Below are 16,399 nucleotides of genomic sequence, written 5' to 3'. Positions count from 1 at the left end.
TGTTCTTGTTCTGCCAGATGCTTTCGACCAGGAGCTCAATCACACAGATGAACAGGAGGGGGGAAAGCGGGCAGCCCTGCCTCACCCCCGACAGGACTGGGAAGGGTTCGGTTCTCCAGCCATTTACCAACACTGTGCTGGAGATGTCTCTATGCATTGTGGTAACTACGTCACAGAAGAAGTCCCCCAGTGCCAGTGCTCTGAGTGTCCGGTCCATGAACTCATGGTAAACGCGGTTGAACGCCTTTTACTGATCAAGGCTGACCAAGGCCGTCTGGACCTTGCGGCCCTTGACATATTCGATTGTGTCCCAGACCAGGGCCAGACTGTCGGTTTGCCGACCCGGTATCCCACAGGACTGGCCAGGGTGAACTAACTTCTTTATCACATTCTTTGGGAGGTTGGCCATCACCTTTGCCAGAATCTTGTAGTCCATATTGAGGAGAGAGATGGGTCTTAAGGTCTTCTCTCTCTCCCTTTTGTTTGTACAAGAATGTTATCATACCCTCTCGCAGGGATTGTGGCATGATGCCCTTGCCCACCATTTCCTCGTAGAGGTCCAGCAACTCCACCCTGATCAGGTCCCACAGTTTGACAAAAAGTTCCACTGGGAGAGCGTCATTCCCAGGTGTCTTGCCTCTCTTGAAGGTCATGGCGGCCAAGTGCAGATCTTCTAGGGTGAAGGGCATGTTCATGCCCTCCCTCTCTTCCGGACCCAGTGTCTGTGAGATGGCCTCCAGGAAACTATGCGCTTGGGTTCTCTCCAACAACTTTGGTGAGTAAAGTTTGCCATAAAAGTCGGTTATGACTCTCATGACTTCCTTCATCTCACTTTGGAGGTTTCCATCCAAGTCCCGAAGCTCTACCAGCGGTGTGTTTAGCCTGAGTGAAGTTTCTTAAAGAAGCATGAGTTGCATTTCTCGTCCTTCTCGAGGTTCTCGGTTCTGGTCTGGAAGATGATTTTTTGGGATTCCTCCCTAAAGTGCTCTGTGAACCCTTTTTGGGTTTCCTCCAAGTCGTCATCCACATTCCATCCCCTGAGCTCTACAGCTTCCTGAACGCCCTCTTCTTTTCCGTGCAGCAGCTCTGCTTGCATCCTTGAAGAAGCTCCGGAACCTGCCCTTCACCCATTCCCACCACTCGGTGGTGGAGTGAAAGAAGCCCTTCATGTTCCTCCACTCTACATACATGGTTCTGAGGTTCGCCACTAAATCCCAGTTTTCCAGCAACGAGCAGTTCAGCTTCCACAACCCTGGGCCAGTGGGGAACTTCCCTGTAAGTTCCCCCTGCTCTGTGGTCAGACAGAAGTGGACGGTGACCATGGAGCTTCACCCAGGCTTTACCGCTAGGGAGGTGAATAGGAAGTTGATCTGTGAATGCACAGATCCGTCCGGCCTACTCCAGGAAAAATTCCTGGTAGTCGGTCCAATGCTCCCAATGACATCCTGGAGAGAGACCTCACCAATTATCTCCACCAACAGCCTGGACGTCACATCCATCTCTGCAAAGCGTAACCCGGTGCGTCCATCCAACTCTACTATGCAGTTGAAATCACCACCCATTAGAATGGTTCTGGAGGTCACGAGTTGCATTCTGAGCACCCTGAACATCTTGAGTCGCTAATTTTTCTCTGGGGGGCATAGACATTGATGAGCCCAACGGGCTCACCAGCACACGAGCCGTCTGTGACCAGCACTCTGCCATTGACCTGCTCGGTGACCTTGTCCACGGTGAAATGCTAGGGTGTATTTACCATATCTTCAAAGTTTATGATGCTCACTAGGGACCTCTAGGCGCAGCTTGCGGTAATGCACATACACATCTCACATTTATATACCTCCTATAGAGTTCTCCTCAACATCTCTACATAGAGTACAACCTAATCCGGAATTAATATAATAATTGTTTTGTCACATTTCAATTGTATATACGGACATATATATTTAAATGTACTCGTGCTACTGTCTTGCGTGCAGTGTATTATGGGAGTACCATATGTGACGTGACCAAAAGTGTGATGCTCACTAGAGACCTCTAGCCGCAGCTTGCGGTAGTGCACCTACACATCTCACATTTATATTAGACCTTCTATACATTTCCCTTCATCAGCTCCACATAGAGTACAACCTAATTGGAATTAATATAATCATTGTTTTGCCATATTTCAAAGCTATTAATTGTATATATGGACTTAGCTATTTGAATGTACTTGTGGTACTGTCTTGCATGGAATGCATTAGGGGAGTACCATATGTGATCACAAGTTTGATGCTCACTAGGGACCTCTAGGTGCAGCTTGCGGTACTGCACCTACACATCTATATTAGACCTTCTATAAATTTCTCTTCATCGGCTCCACATAAAGTACAACCTAATCCGGAATTAATATAATTATTTTGTCACATTTCAAAGCTACTAATTGTATATATTGAATGTACTGTGGTACTGTCTTGCATGCAATGCATTATGGGTAAGGTGGATTTACCATATCTTCAAAGTTTATGATGCTCACTAGGGACCTCTAGGAGCAGCTTGCGGTCCTGCACCTAGACATGCAGTGCTGGTGCCTTGCTCACTAGGGACCTCTAGGAACAGCTTGCTGTACTGCACCTACACATGCAGTGCTGGTGCCTTGCTCACTAGGGAGCTCGGGGAGCAGCTAGCAGTACTGCACCTAGGCATGCAGTGCTGGTGCCTTGCTCACTAGGGAGCTCGGGGAGCAGCTTGCTGTACTGCACCTACACATGCAGTGCTGGTGCCTTGCTCACTAAGGAGCTCGGGGAGCAGCTTGCGGTACTGCACTGAGACATGCAATGCTCGTTCCTGTCTCACTATGCAATCATTTGCAATGCACTGGGCCTCGTATTATTGAAAGTATGAGCTATTGGGTTGCATTAATACTTGCAACGCCAATACCTCAAACTATCAGTAATGCGAGACCAATTGCATTGCAAATGCTTGTTATCTATCTCATTCAGTAATAGGGGGCTCTTTTATTTGATGTCCGTGCCTGTAGTCTGTCTCAGCCTGACCCTGGGAGGAGCCAGTTATATGTCTGATTATTATGACACACAAGAGGATGATGGACTTCATAATTATCGCTATTACGGGTTTTCCCCCTCGAATGGGGCATAACATCGATGCCAGTGTTTGCTGCACTAAACTTCACTTGTAATGGACCTTTTCCAATTAAAAATATGCAGATTTGCACTTCCACACGTTATCCGCTGGATGCAGTTTTCATTACCCTTGGTATGCACCAGGTGTGATTAAACGGCAAAGACGTGATTCTGATATGTGAGGATGACGCGTGGATCACTGCAGCAGGCGCTTACCCTTCTGAGCAAAACTAGGGACCTAAATGGTCAGAGGAGTTTATTGTACCAAGTGGAGTCCAAAATAGGCCAAAGGGACTAATGTATCATGCTTTAGGCATAGAAATTGCTGTCCAACCAAGCCCAACCGAATCAAAAAGTGGAGAGTAAACAAAAAGATGACCGGGGGAATGACGTGATGAAGGAGCCACTGGGCGTGCTAATGGGTGAGCCAATTAGTGAGTGAGTGAGGAGCTAGTGAATAAAATAGCGAGGGAATATCTGGACTAGTGCATACGCGACAGAGTACATCAATGCAGACATTCTCAAGTGCTCTTACGTCACTGTGTGTTTGTCTAGCGCAGTGCTCGCAATCTTTTATCTGGCCTCCTAACATAGGTGAAGATACCAATGCAGACAAGCACGCTAACAATTTATCACCTTTTGTATCGTTATATAGCAGCACCACACATTGAACCACTTCTAGGCGCTTCATGATTGAGGATGACCTCAAACTGATCTATGACAGAAGTAAGGGTGCTTTTGTTTCTTACCAGAGCCCCACCGTGGACCTACCTCTTTTCCTAGAACTGTCTTGTGAAAGTGAACACACATATATTGACTACAAAAGAGTTATTGGTTGTGACGTGTCAGCTGGACTTTCTGGGCACATTACTTATTTTCCCTGTGCCCACACAAGGAATGTGATTATGTGTCCCTGCTCCATTTATAAAACCAGGAAAAATGCACGTCCATGTGACTCACAGGGGGCACCAACTATGTACTAAAAAATATGTAGTGTATGGGTGGCTTGTATACACTACATATTTATGAGATGTAATTACACTGTGAGACAGGCCAGTCGGATGACACATGCACCTTGTTTGTAGCAGCAGGAGCTCGAGGGCATCAAAACAGCCCTCCCCACAGCCCCATGAACTAAATTTAAGCACCCACCTCTCAACCGCTGGCATACACCTCCATTTTGGGCCAGGAATCCCCCAGTCCAGCAATTGCCATTTCAGGGCTGGCCAGGCATTGCCGCTGCTTCTTCCTGCTGCCGCCGCTGCCTCTTCCAGTCCCTGAAGCAGCAGCCGTGCAGCACAAATAAGTAACCACAGCCGCAGTGGCCTGGGATAGCAGTCTCCTTCAGCCAGGGTCACACAACTTTCTGGCTGCTTCCCCACTAAAAGCTGAATATGGCTGCGGTGCTCCTACCTGTGGCTTTCCCCTTGCTAAAGAAACACAAAAGCGGGCGCTGTGATACTAAAAGATATAGCGTGGCGCCCGTGCCTATTAAAGATATGTGCATGGCGACCCGTGAAGGGCACCATGCTGATAAACAAAAACACAAAAACAGAAGAAATAAAAAACACAAAAGACAAAATCGGGCGCCGTGCTACAACATATAGCGCGGTGCCTGTGCTTATTAAAGTTATGCACATGGCGGTCCAGGATGAGCACCATGCTGATAAACAAAGCACAATAACAGAAGAAATAAAAAAGGAGGAAGCGTCTAAGCAGCTTTACGTGCAGGGAGCGAAGCAGTCGCCTAAATAAACAAAAAAGTGCTTACATACTAAAGAAGGAGACAGTGTAACACCGCACATAAAAAATCCAGTCCTGCTGGGCGGTCACAAAAGGAGACAGGAAGGTAACAAGGCGGGACTAAGAAGCCTCATTATCAATCGGAAGCCAGCATTTACCATGGAAGATGACGCCAGCCAATGAAAAAGAGGGGCGCGGCTTCCACTCCACTTCTAAAATATACCCTACTACAATATGCCTCGCAGAGCGAGCAGCACATGCGTGCTGCAGCGCTAGGCGAGACCTTAAAAGGAGGTAGGATTAAACTCTGGGAAAGATGAAAAGATGAAGAAATCTTCGATAAAAACGTATCTGGTCCACTTCCTTGTCCTGGAAGACCCAAATAAAGTGTTCATGACAATGAAGTGCTCCAGTCTCCCCCAATCTTCTACAAGACGTAATTGGCACCAGGTAAATACTTTCAGGGTCAAACATTTCAAAGAAATCCGGGGGAGTGGTTCAAACTGTGATCCCTGAAGCACAGTCAGGACCAGATGCAACTCCCCAGGGACCGGAGAACGAATGAGTGGTTCCCGGAAATAAGAGGCTCTAATGCATTGGTACTCACAAACATTTGTTGGGGCCACAAAGTACGGTCTGTAGTGTGACCGAGGGCCGCACTGATGCCAGCAGGGTGGCGGTAGGGGGTCTGGGTGGGTCAGGGATTGTGTAAGGAGGTCTAAACAAATGTTAAATAAACAGGCAATCATTTAGTTGCAGGTTAATAAATGCTTGCCCGTTTAATTAACATTTTATTCTGAATATTAGTGCTCAGCAACTCAACTGCAGCCTGTGCTGCTGTTCACCAGGGGCGCTGCATGTAAAGGTCAAGAGGGCCGCAAGTGCCCCCTTGAGTATCACTGATATAAAAAATCAAGGGCCAGATGTAGGTAATTCCCATTTACCGATTCTAAAATAGCGAATTTTACCGATTCGGTATTTCAGAATAGGTAAATGGGATGTAGGTAAAGATTCCGTACATTTTACCGAATCGGTAATATTCGGTATTACCGATTCGGTATATTACGATTCGGTATTTACCGAATCGGTAATAGGGGGACATTTTCCAAGGGTGGCAGTGTGTCACATTGACACCCTGTGGCACCCGGGAATGGTGCATGGGTGCAAATGTGGCAGACATACATGCCCTAAGGGCATGTATGTCTGCCACATGTCACTGGTAAAAAAAGCACAAAATTGCTTTTTTAACGGTTTTCGTTATTTACCACCAACGCGTAGTTGGTGGTAAATAGTGAATTCTTAAATGTGAAAAGCACTCACTTGAGTGCTTCCTACATTAAGGATTCGGTAATTTACCGAATCGGTATTTAAGAATTCGGTAATTTATTGATTCCTTAAATTACCGATTCGGTAAATTACCGTATCCTTAAATTAGGCCCCTACATCTGAAGAGCCTAATACCGGTGGGTAACGGACGAAATTTGTAATTTCGGCCGTTACAGACCGGCATTAGGCTTCCTACATCTGGCCCCAAATTAGGCTACAGAGGGTCCTCTGATAGCTTTGTCTGCATAACATAGACAGCCAGCCCCCAAAAACAACCATTCCTCAGGACTTCTAAAATGTTCCCCTTCACATATAGATGGGACTACATTTCTAGCACTGCACCAAGCACAGAAATGCTTCCAGTGCCTTTCATACACCTTTAATTGCTCTGTGTGCTATATTTTTGAATGAAAACCACATTAACAGAGAAACAGCCCCAAAGAGTTTATTCTCCGCCTCTCAATCTCGAGAATTCTAGTGAGACGAGAAATAGGCCTGTCTGGTAACCGCGGGAGGCTCAGAGGACTCAAAGGATGGAGGCTCAGAGGCCTCAAAGGATGGAGGCTCAGATGACTCAAAGGCTGGAGGCTCAGAGGACTCAAAGGCTGGCGGCTCAGAGGACTCTAAGGCTGGAGGCTCAGAGGACTCAAAGGCTGGAGGCTCAGAGGACTCAACGGCTGGAGGCTCAGAGGACTCAAAGGCTGGCGGCTCAGAGGACTCAAAGGCTGGAGGCGCAGAGGACTCAAAGGCTGGAGGCTCAGAGGACTCAAAGGCTGGAGGCTCAGAGGACTCAAAGGCTGGAGGCTCAGAGGACTCAAAGTCTGGAGGCTCAGAGGACTCAAAGTCTGGAGGCTCAGAGGACTCAAAGGCTGGAGGCTCAGAGGACTCGAAGGCTGGAGGCTCAGAGGACTCAAAGGCTGGAGACTCAGAGGACTCAAAGGCTGGAGGCTCAGAGGACTCAAAGGCTGGAGGCGCAGAGGACTCAAAGGCTGGAGGCTCAGAGGACTCAAAGGCTGGAGGCTCAGAGGACTCAAAGGCTGGAGGCTCAGAGGACTCAAAGTCTGGAGGCTCAGAGGACTCAAAGGATGGAGGCTCAGAGGCCTCAAAGGATGGAGGCTCAGATGACTCAAAGGCTGGAGGCTCAGAGGACTCAAAGGCTGGCGGCTCAGAGGACTCTAAGGCTGGAGGCTCAGAGGACTCAAAGGCTGGAGGCTCAGAGGACTCAACGGCTGGAGGCTCAGAGGACTCAAAGGCTGGCGGCTCAGAGGACTCAAAGGCTGGAGGCGCAGAGGACTCAAAGGCTGGAGGCTCAGAGGACTCAAAGGCTGGAGGCTCAGAGGACTCAAAGGCTGGAGGCTCAGAGGACTCAAAGTCTGGAGGCTCAGAGGACTCAAAGTCTGGAGGCTCAGAGGACTCAAAGGCTGGAGGCTCAGAGGACTCGAAGGCTGGAGGCTCAGAGGACTCAAAGGCTGGAGACTCAGAGGACTCAAAGGCTGGAGGCTCAGAGGACTCAAAGGCTGGAGGCGCAGAGGACTCAAAGGCTGGAGGCTCAGAGGACTCAAAGGCTGGAGGCTCAGAGGACTCAAAGGCTGGAGGCTCAGAGGACTCAAAGGCTGGAGGCTCAGAGGACTCAAAGGCTGGAGGCTCAGAGGACTCAAAGGCTGGAGGCTCAGAGGACTCAAAGTCTGGAGGCTCAGTGGACTCAAAGGCTGGAGGCTCAGAGGACTCAAAGGCTGGAGGCTCAGAGGACTCAAAGGTTGGAGGCTCAGGGGACTCAAAGGCTGGAGGCTCAGGGGACTCAAAGGCTGGAGGCTCAGGGGACTCAAAGTCTGGAGGCTCAGAGGACTCAAAGGCTGGAGGCTCAGAGGACTCAAAGGCTGGAGGCTCAGAGGACTCAAAGGCTGGAGGCTCAGAGGACTCAAAGGCCGGAGGCTCAGAGGACTCTAAGGCCGGAGGCTCAGAGGACTCAAAGGCCGGAGGCTCAGAGGACTCAAAGGCCGGAGGCTCAGAGGACTCAACGGATGGAGGCTCAGAGGACTCAAAGGCTGGAGGCTCAGAGGACTCAAAGGCTGGAGGCTCAGAGGACTCAAAGGCTGGAGGCTCAGAGGACTCTAAGGCTGGAGGCTCCGTGGACTCAACGGCTGGAGGCTCCGAGGACTCAAAGGCCGGAGGCTCAGAGGACTCAAAGGCTGGAGGCTCAGAGGACTCAACGGATGGAGGCTCAGAGGACTCAAAGGACTCAAAGGACTCAAAGGCTGGAGGCTCAGAGGACTCAAAGGCTGCTAGTCCATTCTCTTCCCTGGAACATAAATTGCTGTCAATGAGAAAAAATTATCTTCCGCCCAAATCCCAAATTGTATCATTAGGTGGACTAAACGAGGAACACCTGTGCTTCCTAAGTGACTTACTTACTATCTTGTGACCTCTTTGTATTTGAACCACTTGATCTCTGAGAAATGGGTAGAAAGATTGCGTGATCTATTGAGCTGCCCCTAACCCCTTCTGAGCCAAAGAGGAGTTGTGCCCCATAGTTGGCCATGGTCCCTGAACCGCGCGGTCTCCCGTTGTCGCACCCCAGTCCAGACGGCTCGCATCTATCGTTAGAAGAGGAGGACACCATCAAACCCCCGTTCAGATGTGAGTAGTCAAGCCGCCACTGACACTGGCGCTGCTGGGATCTTCCAGCCAAGGGGCCACCACACTCTCCTCCTCTGCCACGGAAGGGCTGGTTGAAACCTCTGGAAGATAAACCCTCACTAAAGACTCATCAAGACCAAACCCTCTTCCCCTTGAAGGAGGACACACTGAAGTTAGTAGTTTCCGATCTTGACAGATTTCTTCTCTAATTCCTCCAGCTGTGGAGCAAACAACGACTCCATCAACGCAAGGCGAGAATCAGGGATTTCTGTGGATTTCCCGCTTTCCATGTCGAGCCTCTTTGGCCACACCTGGAGCCGCAGCAGCAGTGGACAAGGAGTCACATGAAATGTCAGCTAGAAATCTAACCTGTTGCTCCATCAGGGACAATCCAAGTGTGCAATGGTCATGCGACTGTAACTCCTCTACCGAGGCATGGACAGCTTGGAGCAGTGACTGTAATGTGTACATGACATCCTGAGGGCAAAATTAGACGCTGAATAGTGTAATTAAGATATAGGATGATTAGTGGATGTTTTATTGCTTTATGTGCTTTTATGGCCAACTTAGACCGAATACAGAATGGATTGATTGGTTGAAGCTGAATATGCCCTTTTAATTGTTCCCTTTAATCTTCTCATCCATGGGGTCAGAGGGTGCGGCATCCTCCGATATGATGGCGCCAATAGATGCTGGATGGGCCATGAGTGAGTCCACCTTGACTGATCCTGGAAAGTTTACTGGAAAATTCTCAACGGGATGTCTCCTGGCAAGAAATCCAGGGAAGCTGTTTTTTCCACATCTGTCCATTCCCTGGTTAAGTAACCCTCCGTGGCCTTCTGCAGAGGCAAAGAGGCTGGTTCTTTTTTCTATATTAGCAGATAACTCATCCTCTTTCACCCGTGAAGGGCACCTCGGACAGATTCTCACAGAGGTGGGAAACCAAGTCCTTCAATCCTGACCCTTGAACACATCTGCTCCGCTGCTCTCTGTCGTCTCCAGAATGGTCCGAGTCCATACCTTGAGAGGCAGATACGATACCCTCGGCACTTCGGTGGAAGGTTGGCACTCCTGAGCTGTGAAACGGATGCCTCCACCACCTTATTTATAAATATAATTCTTATCAGCAGCTCCATGTCAGGCAGAGGATCCATAGGGTCACTTCTTCTCCAGACCTCCCTTCTGGAACATGCTTTCCCTCAAACACATGCGTTCCCTTCCTCATACCCTCCCACTACAAGAGCAGCAAACCCCAAATGCTTGTGATTAAAAAACAGCAAACGATTCTGCCGTCACCTTCTTGCTTGGCAACGGGCCGTGATATCTGAAAGTGTCGCGGGACCGACGCCATGCTAACATCGGCCATTGTGGTTCCCCTCATATCAGGAAGTCCTGTGTCTGCCATGTTAGGAGGGGCTCTTGTTCACTTAATGTATGTGGTTAAAATTAGAATGGGTGGAACTAGCGAAGTTTCATTCCACGGAATTCTGTGGAGATACATGAAAATGTCACGAGATTCCGCGGAGTTCTGAGTACAAGCGGCAATCAGCATGTTACTCTGATTGCGCTGATTTTTAGCACCGGGTGCTTGTTGCATGCTGAAAAATCAGTGCAAACAGCACCACATGGTTCTGATCGAGTATATTTTCTACTCGAGCTGCAGCTTTCTCTCCGCAAACGATCGCAACCGCCCGCTTTGGTAAAATCTCGCCAGGTGCCCTCCTAGCACTTGAAAGGCACGCGAGGGGATGCCAATTCTAGCTCGTGAACTTACCATTGGTGAGCTGCATGCAAGAACAACTCCTCCACACGGCGGCTGGCAGAATTTGGTCAGAACCCCACGTTACAAGCGTAAAGCCGAATGGCCAAAACTCCCCTAACTGTTGCCCACCCTGTGCCAGGGACACATAATGCTTGTTATACAAGGACCGGGACGAGGAAGACGCATGAGGAAGGTGTGGGTTTCGGCACCCATCGTTACAAGTAGGGAGCGCGGGCCTGCTAGAGTTTATTGAAGATCACACCCACACCCATGCGCGTGCACACTCGTGCACGTGCACAAACACATGCATATGCAGTACAAGAATAAAGGATCTGCTGTCGAGTGACCACACTCCACTTCACACAGGGGGTGCCAGAAATCAACTCGAAAGATTCAGAAAAAAGCCTTACCCCAAAAAATCAAATCACATTGCCACCAACCAACGCGCCAAGAGTATTCAATGGGGATGAAAGAAGGAGAGGTTTAGCTGCTGCTCGACCTGACCGGACACAAGCTGCCAGTAACACTTCAAGCAGAGAAGTCCACCATTGGGACCTCTGTGTAGTGTTGCACGAGGGGGGCGCAACCACCGTTACAAATGAACAGTATCACTGTACTTGGGTTTCCCCCCCAGGCGTATGTTAAATGGCTCCGCCTGACGTAGAGACGGAGGGCACGTTCTACAGTGAATAAAAAGCCCGGGACCCTGGGCGTGGCAAGCACTTGACTGACCACTAAAAGCACACACGTGTGGTCTCCTTTAATGCTGCCGCAAGGCCTAGTCGCAACACCACACTCTGCACTTCCTGCCTGGGACCTGCACTTCCTGTCTGGGACCTGCACTTCCTGCCTGGGACCTGCACTTCCTGTCTGGGACCTGCACTTCCTGTCTGGGACCTGCACTTCCTGCCTGGGACCTGCACTTCCTGTCTGGGACCTGCACTTCTTGTCTGGGACCTCTGCACTTCCTGTCTGGGACCCGCCCATCTCCTTCCTCGGTGGCTGCGGATATCAGGGCCTGGGTGTGACGCGCCTAAATGTTGTCACATCCAGACCTTGTTGTGTGACGGCTGCGAACTTGCGAAGGTAGAAATGACTCCCCCAAGTGTGACACTGTCAAATGTGTTTCTGGGGTCACAGTCTGTGGTTGGGCTGTCAACAAAGATAAACGATCTTCAAAGGAAGCCCAGTGCCAGGAAACCATGCCCCAGTCCGCACTAGATAGAAACTGTAGAAAAATGCACAAGTAGGTAAAAACAAAGGGTTAACATAAAAAGGAAAGACAAATAGATAGACAAAGAATGTCTGATTTGTACAAAATGAAACCAGAAAACCTGGCAATATGGCAGCTTCCCTGCTTGAGTTGTGTGATGCTCTGTAAATATTTTATTGAACCAACTCCTTTTTCTTCATTATAATGTATGAACGTATCTTTGAATATGTGAACTCATATTACCAGCTGTACACAAACTTATTATGCTTAATTTAATAAACTGTAATGTTGCTCTTTAACAGGGGCCTTCAAACCGGGGTGCGGGCACCCCTTGTGGGGGCCTTAACTGATCCCTGGGCAGGCCCCAGGCTCTGGTTAAAAGTAGCTTCATGTGACAGCAGTGCTTTGTTTTAAGATGAAAATGAATGAACAGTAGTAAGCGGCTCTGTAAGGGGCCATCACTAACATCCTTTGTCATTTACATCCGGCTGGGAGGAGGTGTCAAAAGGGAAGGACTCCAAATATTCTTCAGACCGCCCTGCCCCATTTCAGATAAAAACACAGATACTTTTACAGGTCTGTGAGGCCCAGCTGACCTGGACAGTATGTTTGGCAATCATGTATTTGATTGCATTTGTAAAAGGTGTTACATAACTGTAATGTTTGAATATGTCTAGGCATATTTAAACATTTGAAATTGAATGGAATAATTGTGTAAGATTCTGTGGGGGCCCGAATGATTGTTTCTTTTTTATTCTTGGGGAACGGCATTAAACAGTTTGAAGACCACTGCTCTGTAAGAATCTGGGCCACGTGCCGGGTTTACCCAGCAACGGTCTTGCTATAACGTGACGTATTAATGTCAAAGCTTCCACGTGTTAAAGGAATTCACTTTTTTGAATTTTAAAAAGACTTCATTATGTTTTAAGTGATGGTGGTGTATGATTTACATCGCGAACATTTCAGGGCTCGGCTGGTGCATGAGCTCTACCAACGGGGCAGCCCCTTGGCTCGGCTCTGGCTCGCTCTGGCTCGGCTCTGGCTCGGCTGAGAGGAGGGCCAGCCCCTTGGCTCGGCTCTGGCTCGGCTGAGAGCGGGGCCAGCCCCATTGGCTCGGCTCTGGCTCGGCTCTGGCTCGGCTGAGAGCAGGGCCAGCCCCTTGGCTCGGCTCTGGCTCGGCTCTGGTGCTATAAAATGCAACCCGGCCTGAAAATCCAAGCTTTGCTAAAGGATCACCGCCTCTGCTCTGCATCCGTCGCAGACACGGGGGCTGAACTGATGCCAGAAACGTCCAATCGAAAAACGTGACTTTAATAATGAACCCTTTTACAAGACATTACCGGGAAGTAGCGCCCGCTCCATTTATTCCATAAATATATTTGTGGAACCTGATTTACAAGAGGCGTGCGCCGCTGGAGCATCACTTTTTAACATGATCCGGTGGCGCGGGCCTCTCAATCATATGTATGACGTGACACAGAGCCACCCCGTGTGGCCTTGCGTGACCTCATAGATATGGAGTAATGTGAGGCAGCCCAAAGCGCTGCCCTGCCTTACTCTGCAACCAAGGAGTGAGGCATGGGCGTGGCGGTGGGTGTTCCCACGCAACACCCATGGATCTTGATGCTGACCCAGTTTACAAGGATCTATAAACCTGGGAATGCGTCAAAACTGCGCCTCCCCAGGGGGGGTGTAACGGCTGTTTTTGTGAAGGAAGGTGCCCCTTCCTGCACAAAAACCAACTTGATTTCAATGCAAGCACCCTTGCAGCATGGTTTAAGGGTGCCTGCGTTGGCACAAGGCAGCCATCTGTGCGCCAGCTCAGTGTAAGAGGACAAGAATACGCCGTATCTCATAGGTGCAAACCATTCCCGCCCTTTTCTTTTGACCCAGGGCAGCGCAGCAAAGTGGCACGCAGTGCTGCCCTGCATCAAATTGCTGTAAATTTTAAGTCAATTACGTTTAACTTTCTTACCCCACATAATATGGGATTTCAAATGCACCTCTTAAAAGATCAGTCTTGGAACAGCCATCCATAGCCTTTAGAAAAACACTTTGTTGCTAATGGCAGACTGTGCAAAATAAAAATAACGAAGCCATTACACGTACAAAACTTTAAATACCATTGAAAAAGGTGAAGGCCCTGTGGTACCCAGAGCAGGACGCCGCTGCACACAGATGCCCATCCAGTGGGGTGGTCTGTCATTTGGGCCGTGGGGTACCAGTGATGTTTACCTTGTCCATGGCTTGTTCCTACATGCCACTGTGGCTACTTTCCGGGAGTTCCTCGCTGACCCTCACCTTGTCACGTCTTCTCTCCCCTGCAGGTGTGTGCCAACCTTGACACCTTCCCGACCAACAACGACCGCAGGAGAGCCTTCAGCGCACGAAAGGTGGAGGCCGTGGCAAGAGGTGGCGAGCGCGGGCTGGGCATCTACACCATCGGATAAAGAGGCACGGGCAACTGGGTACAGGGAAATACTATTAAATAAAGGTTTACATAACAAAAGTACACAAGGGTGCTGTGTACAATTCTTATGCAGAAATGTGTGTGTTCAAGTTGTGTGTGGATAGGGCCCTCCCTACTTTAACCCCTTCGACGCTGATGACGAGCTGGGCTCGTCATGAGGTAGCCTCCTGCTACGCTGATGACGAGCCCAGCTCGTCACGTAACATGCGAATGAGTAAATCTCAGCGTACGGGCGGAATTCCGCCCGCACGCATGCGGTTAAAGTTCTCTGTCTCTTGTTGTTCGGGGGCATCTAGAGGTGTTTTGTGGAGTCAGATAGTGAGGACAAAGAACGACATGAGAGTACCGTCCCTCCATCCCCCCCCATGATTTCGGCCACTCCTCCTTCATTCCTTGGGACACAGGCCCCAATACGAGGGCCTATGGAGTGTGATACGTGCAGTGACCCCTGTTCTCCCATATCTCACTTTTAAATTTGAGAGCTCATTTACAAGAGGCCTGAGCCGCTGAAGCAGCACTTTTTTGACACTCTGGCGGTGCAAGCCTCTCAATCATATCTATGAGCCAACGCAAAGCCACCCTGCGTGACTTTTTATTGGCTCATAGGTATGGAGTAAGGCAAAGCAGCATTCCATCTATTGGCTGAAACGCGGCTGGGCTTTATGCTTCTGATTGGAATTTGAAAATAAAGATTATACGAAGAAAAGAAATTTCAAGACTCCCGCACTTTAATTTTGTTTCAAATCGCATGAATTTGATATTGTTTATAATCTATAAATGTACTATATTTGATTATAAGCTCCTTCACACTTTTTACATTAGTGTTGCAACCCTGCCTGATTCTCTGAGGTGATCACTGCTTTCATACGGTGGCCTCTAATGTAATCTTGTTTTATGTTGTTACAATTATATTTCTAATAATATTAGTAGGTCGAGAGGAATTTCACTGAACACAAGTAGCTCTTAATACAGAAAAGGTTGGAGACCCCTGGTCTACACTCTTGGCAAAGCTTTCGAAGTCAAAGCGTCCCCCCTGGAAGAGAAAGCAAACTAATGAATGAATGAAGGTTAGACCCTGCCACAGCAGTATCCTCTTTTAAGGATTCTAGTGCTTCAGCTGTTTTGGGACGGTCTGATCACGGCCACTGGAAAGGTGTGATTTTGTGGCTGCTGTGTTTTCCACACAATTATGGCTTCCCACATTTGCCACAAAATCCACCATCTGTGACATTACTTGCAGATTTTAACCAAAAAAATGCTTCTAGCTCAAATGTAACTGAAAAGGCAACAACACTTGCTTCCTTGCAGTCAAAGGCTCGTTGCAAAAGTTGCTGGTCCCCTTTCTGTTCTCTCTGATTGTGCATTTGGATGTTAAAGTGGTACTAAAGTGATGAAACCTTTGCCTAGGCAGTGTTAATCTGTAGAAATGACAACATAAGGAAGTAATACTATCACTAAATGTGTCGCTTTAGGTTACATAATTTGTTTTTCCTTGCGCTATAATCCGGTCCGGTCCTGCAGCATAGTTTGGTCGGCTCCTACCCCAGGTCGCAGTGGCCCTTGGTATGCTAGAGACCTCGGGAAACCCTACTGACTCTTTAAAAGCACCTCCCCGCAGAGGGCAGGCAGGATCATGGAAGACAGGCAAGATGGCTGCCAGTATTCAAGCAGGTCTTCAGGGGTTCCATTGACTCATCAGATGTGGCAATGGCGGAGCTTCTCACGGTATCTTTTTAAGATGTTCTCGTGGTTGCACTTAACATCCTTGAGACGAGAAGCGCAGCTGAAGCCACGAACCTGCCTTTGGTGGCTCGGCGCTCTTTGGACCCCGCGCAGATGATGGAGTGAGGTTGAAACACTCTAGCCTGTGGGCTGCGCAGGTATTCCAGGAGGAAGACACAGTGCCACGTGAGACTAGGGGTGGCCTTCTTCCTGTCCTCTGAGCACTACTCCATTGGGAGAGATGACCTCAGAGAGGGGCAAACCCTTACAACTGATGTGGGTTGTGCAGATCATTCATAAAGGAGACACCTTGCAATTCAAGGTTCCTCACCCTCCAAACCTCCAAAACTTGAGCAGTGGACCCCATTCCTCCCACTCAAAGAAGCAGCCAGCTCTTCAAAGTCATT

The 16,399-nt window shown here is 49.0% G+C and overlaps 1 protein-coding gene across 1 annotated transcript in view; it reads left to right on the top strand.

The window, feature by feature from the left end:
* The window catches only part of CFAP77 (cilia and flagella associated protein 77), an 846,033-nt gene extending 831,615 nt beyond the window's left edge, over positions 1 to 14,418 (top strand). The window contains exon 6 of the mRNA XM_078641538.1: positions 14,128 to 14,418. Within this exon, the coding sequence (XP_078497664.1) occupies positions 14,128 to 14,250 (123 nt within the window). The 3' untranslated portion in view covers positions 14,251 to 14,418. The remainder of the gene's footprint in view (positions 1 to 14,127) is intronic.
* The last annotated feature ends 1,981 nt before the right edge of the window (positions 14,419 to 16,399 follow it).

The sequence above is a fragment of the Lissotriton helveticus genome, chromosome 5_1, assembly GCF_964261635.1.
Source record: "Lissotriton helveticus chromosome 5_1, aLisHel1.1, whole genome shotgun sequence".
Lineage (NCBI taxonomy): Eukaryota > Metazoa > Chordata > Amphibia > Caudata > Salamandridae > Lissotriton > Lissotriton helveticus.
This window is presented reverse-complemented; position numbering and strand designations above follow the sequence as displayed.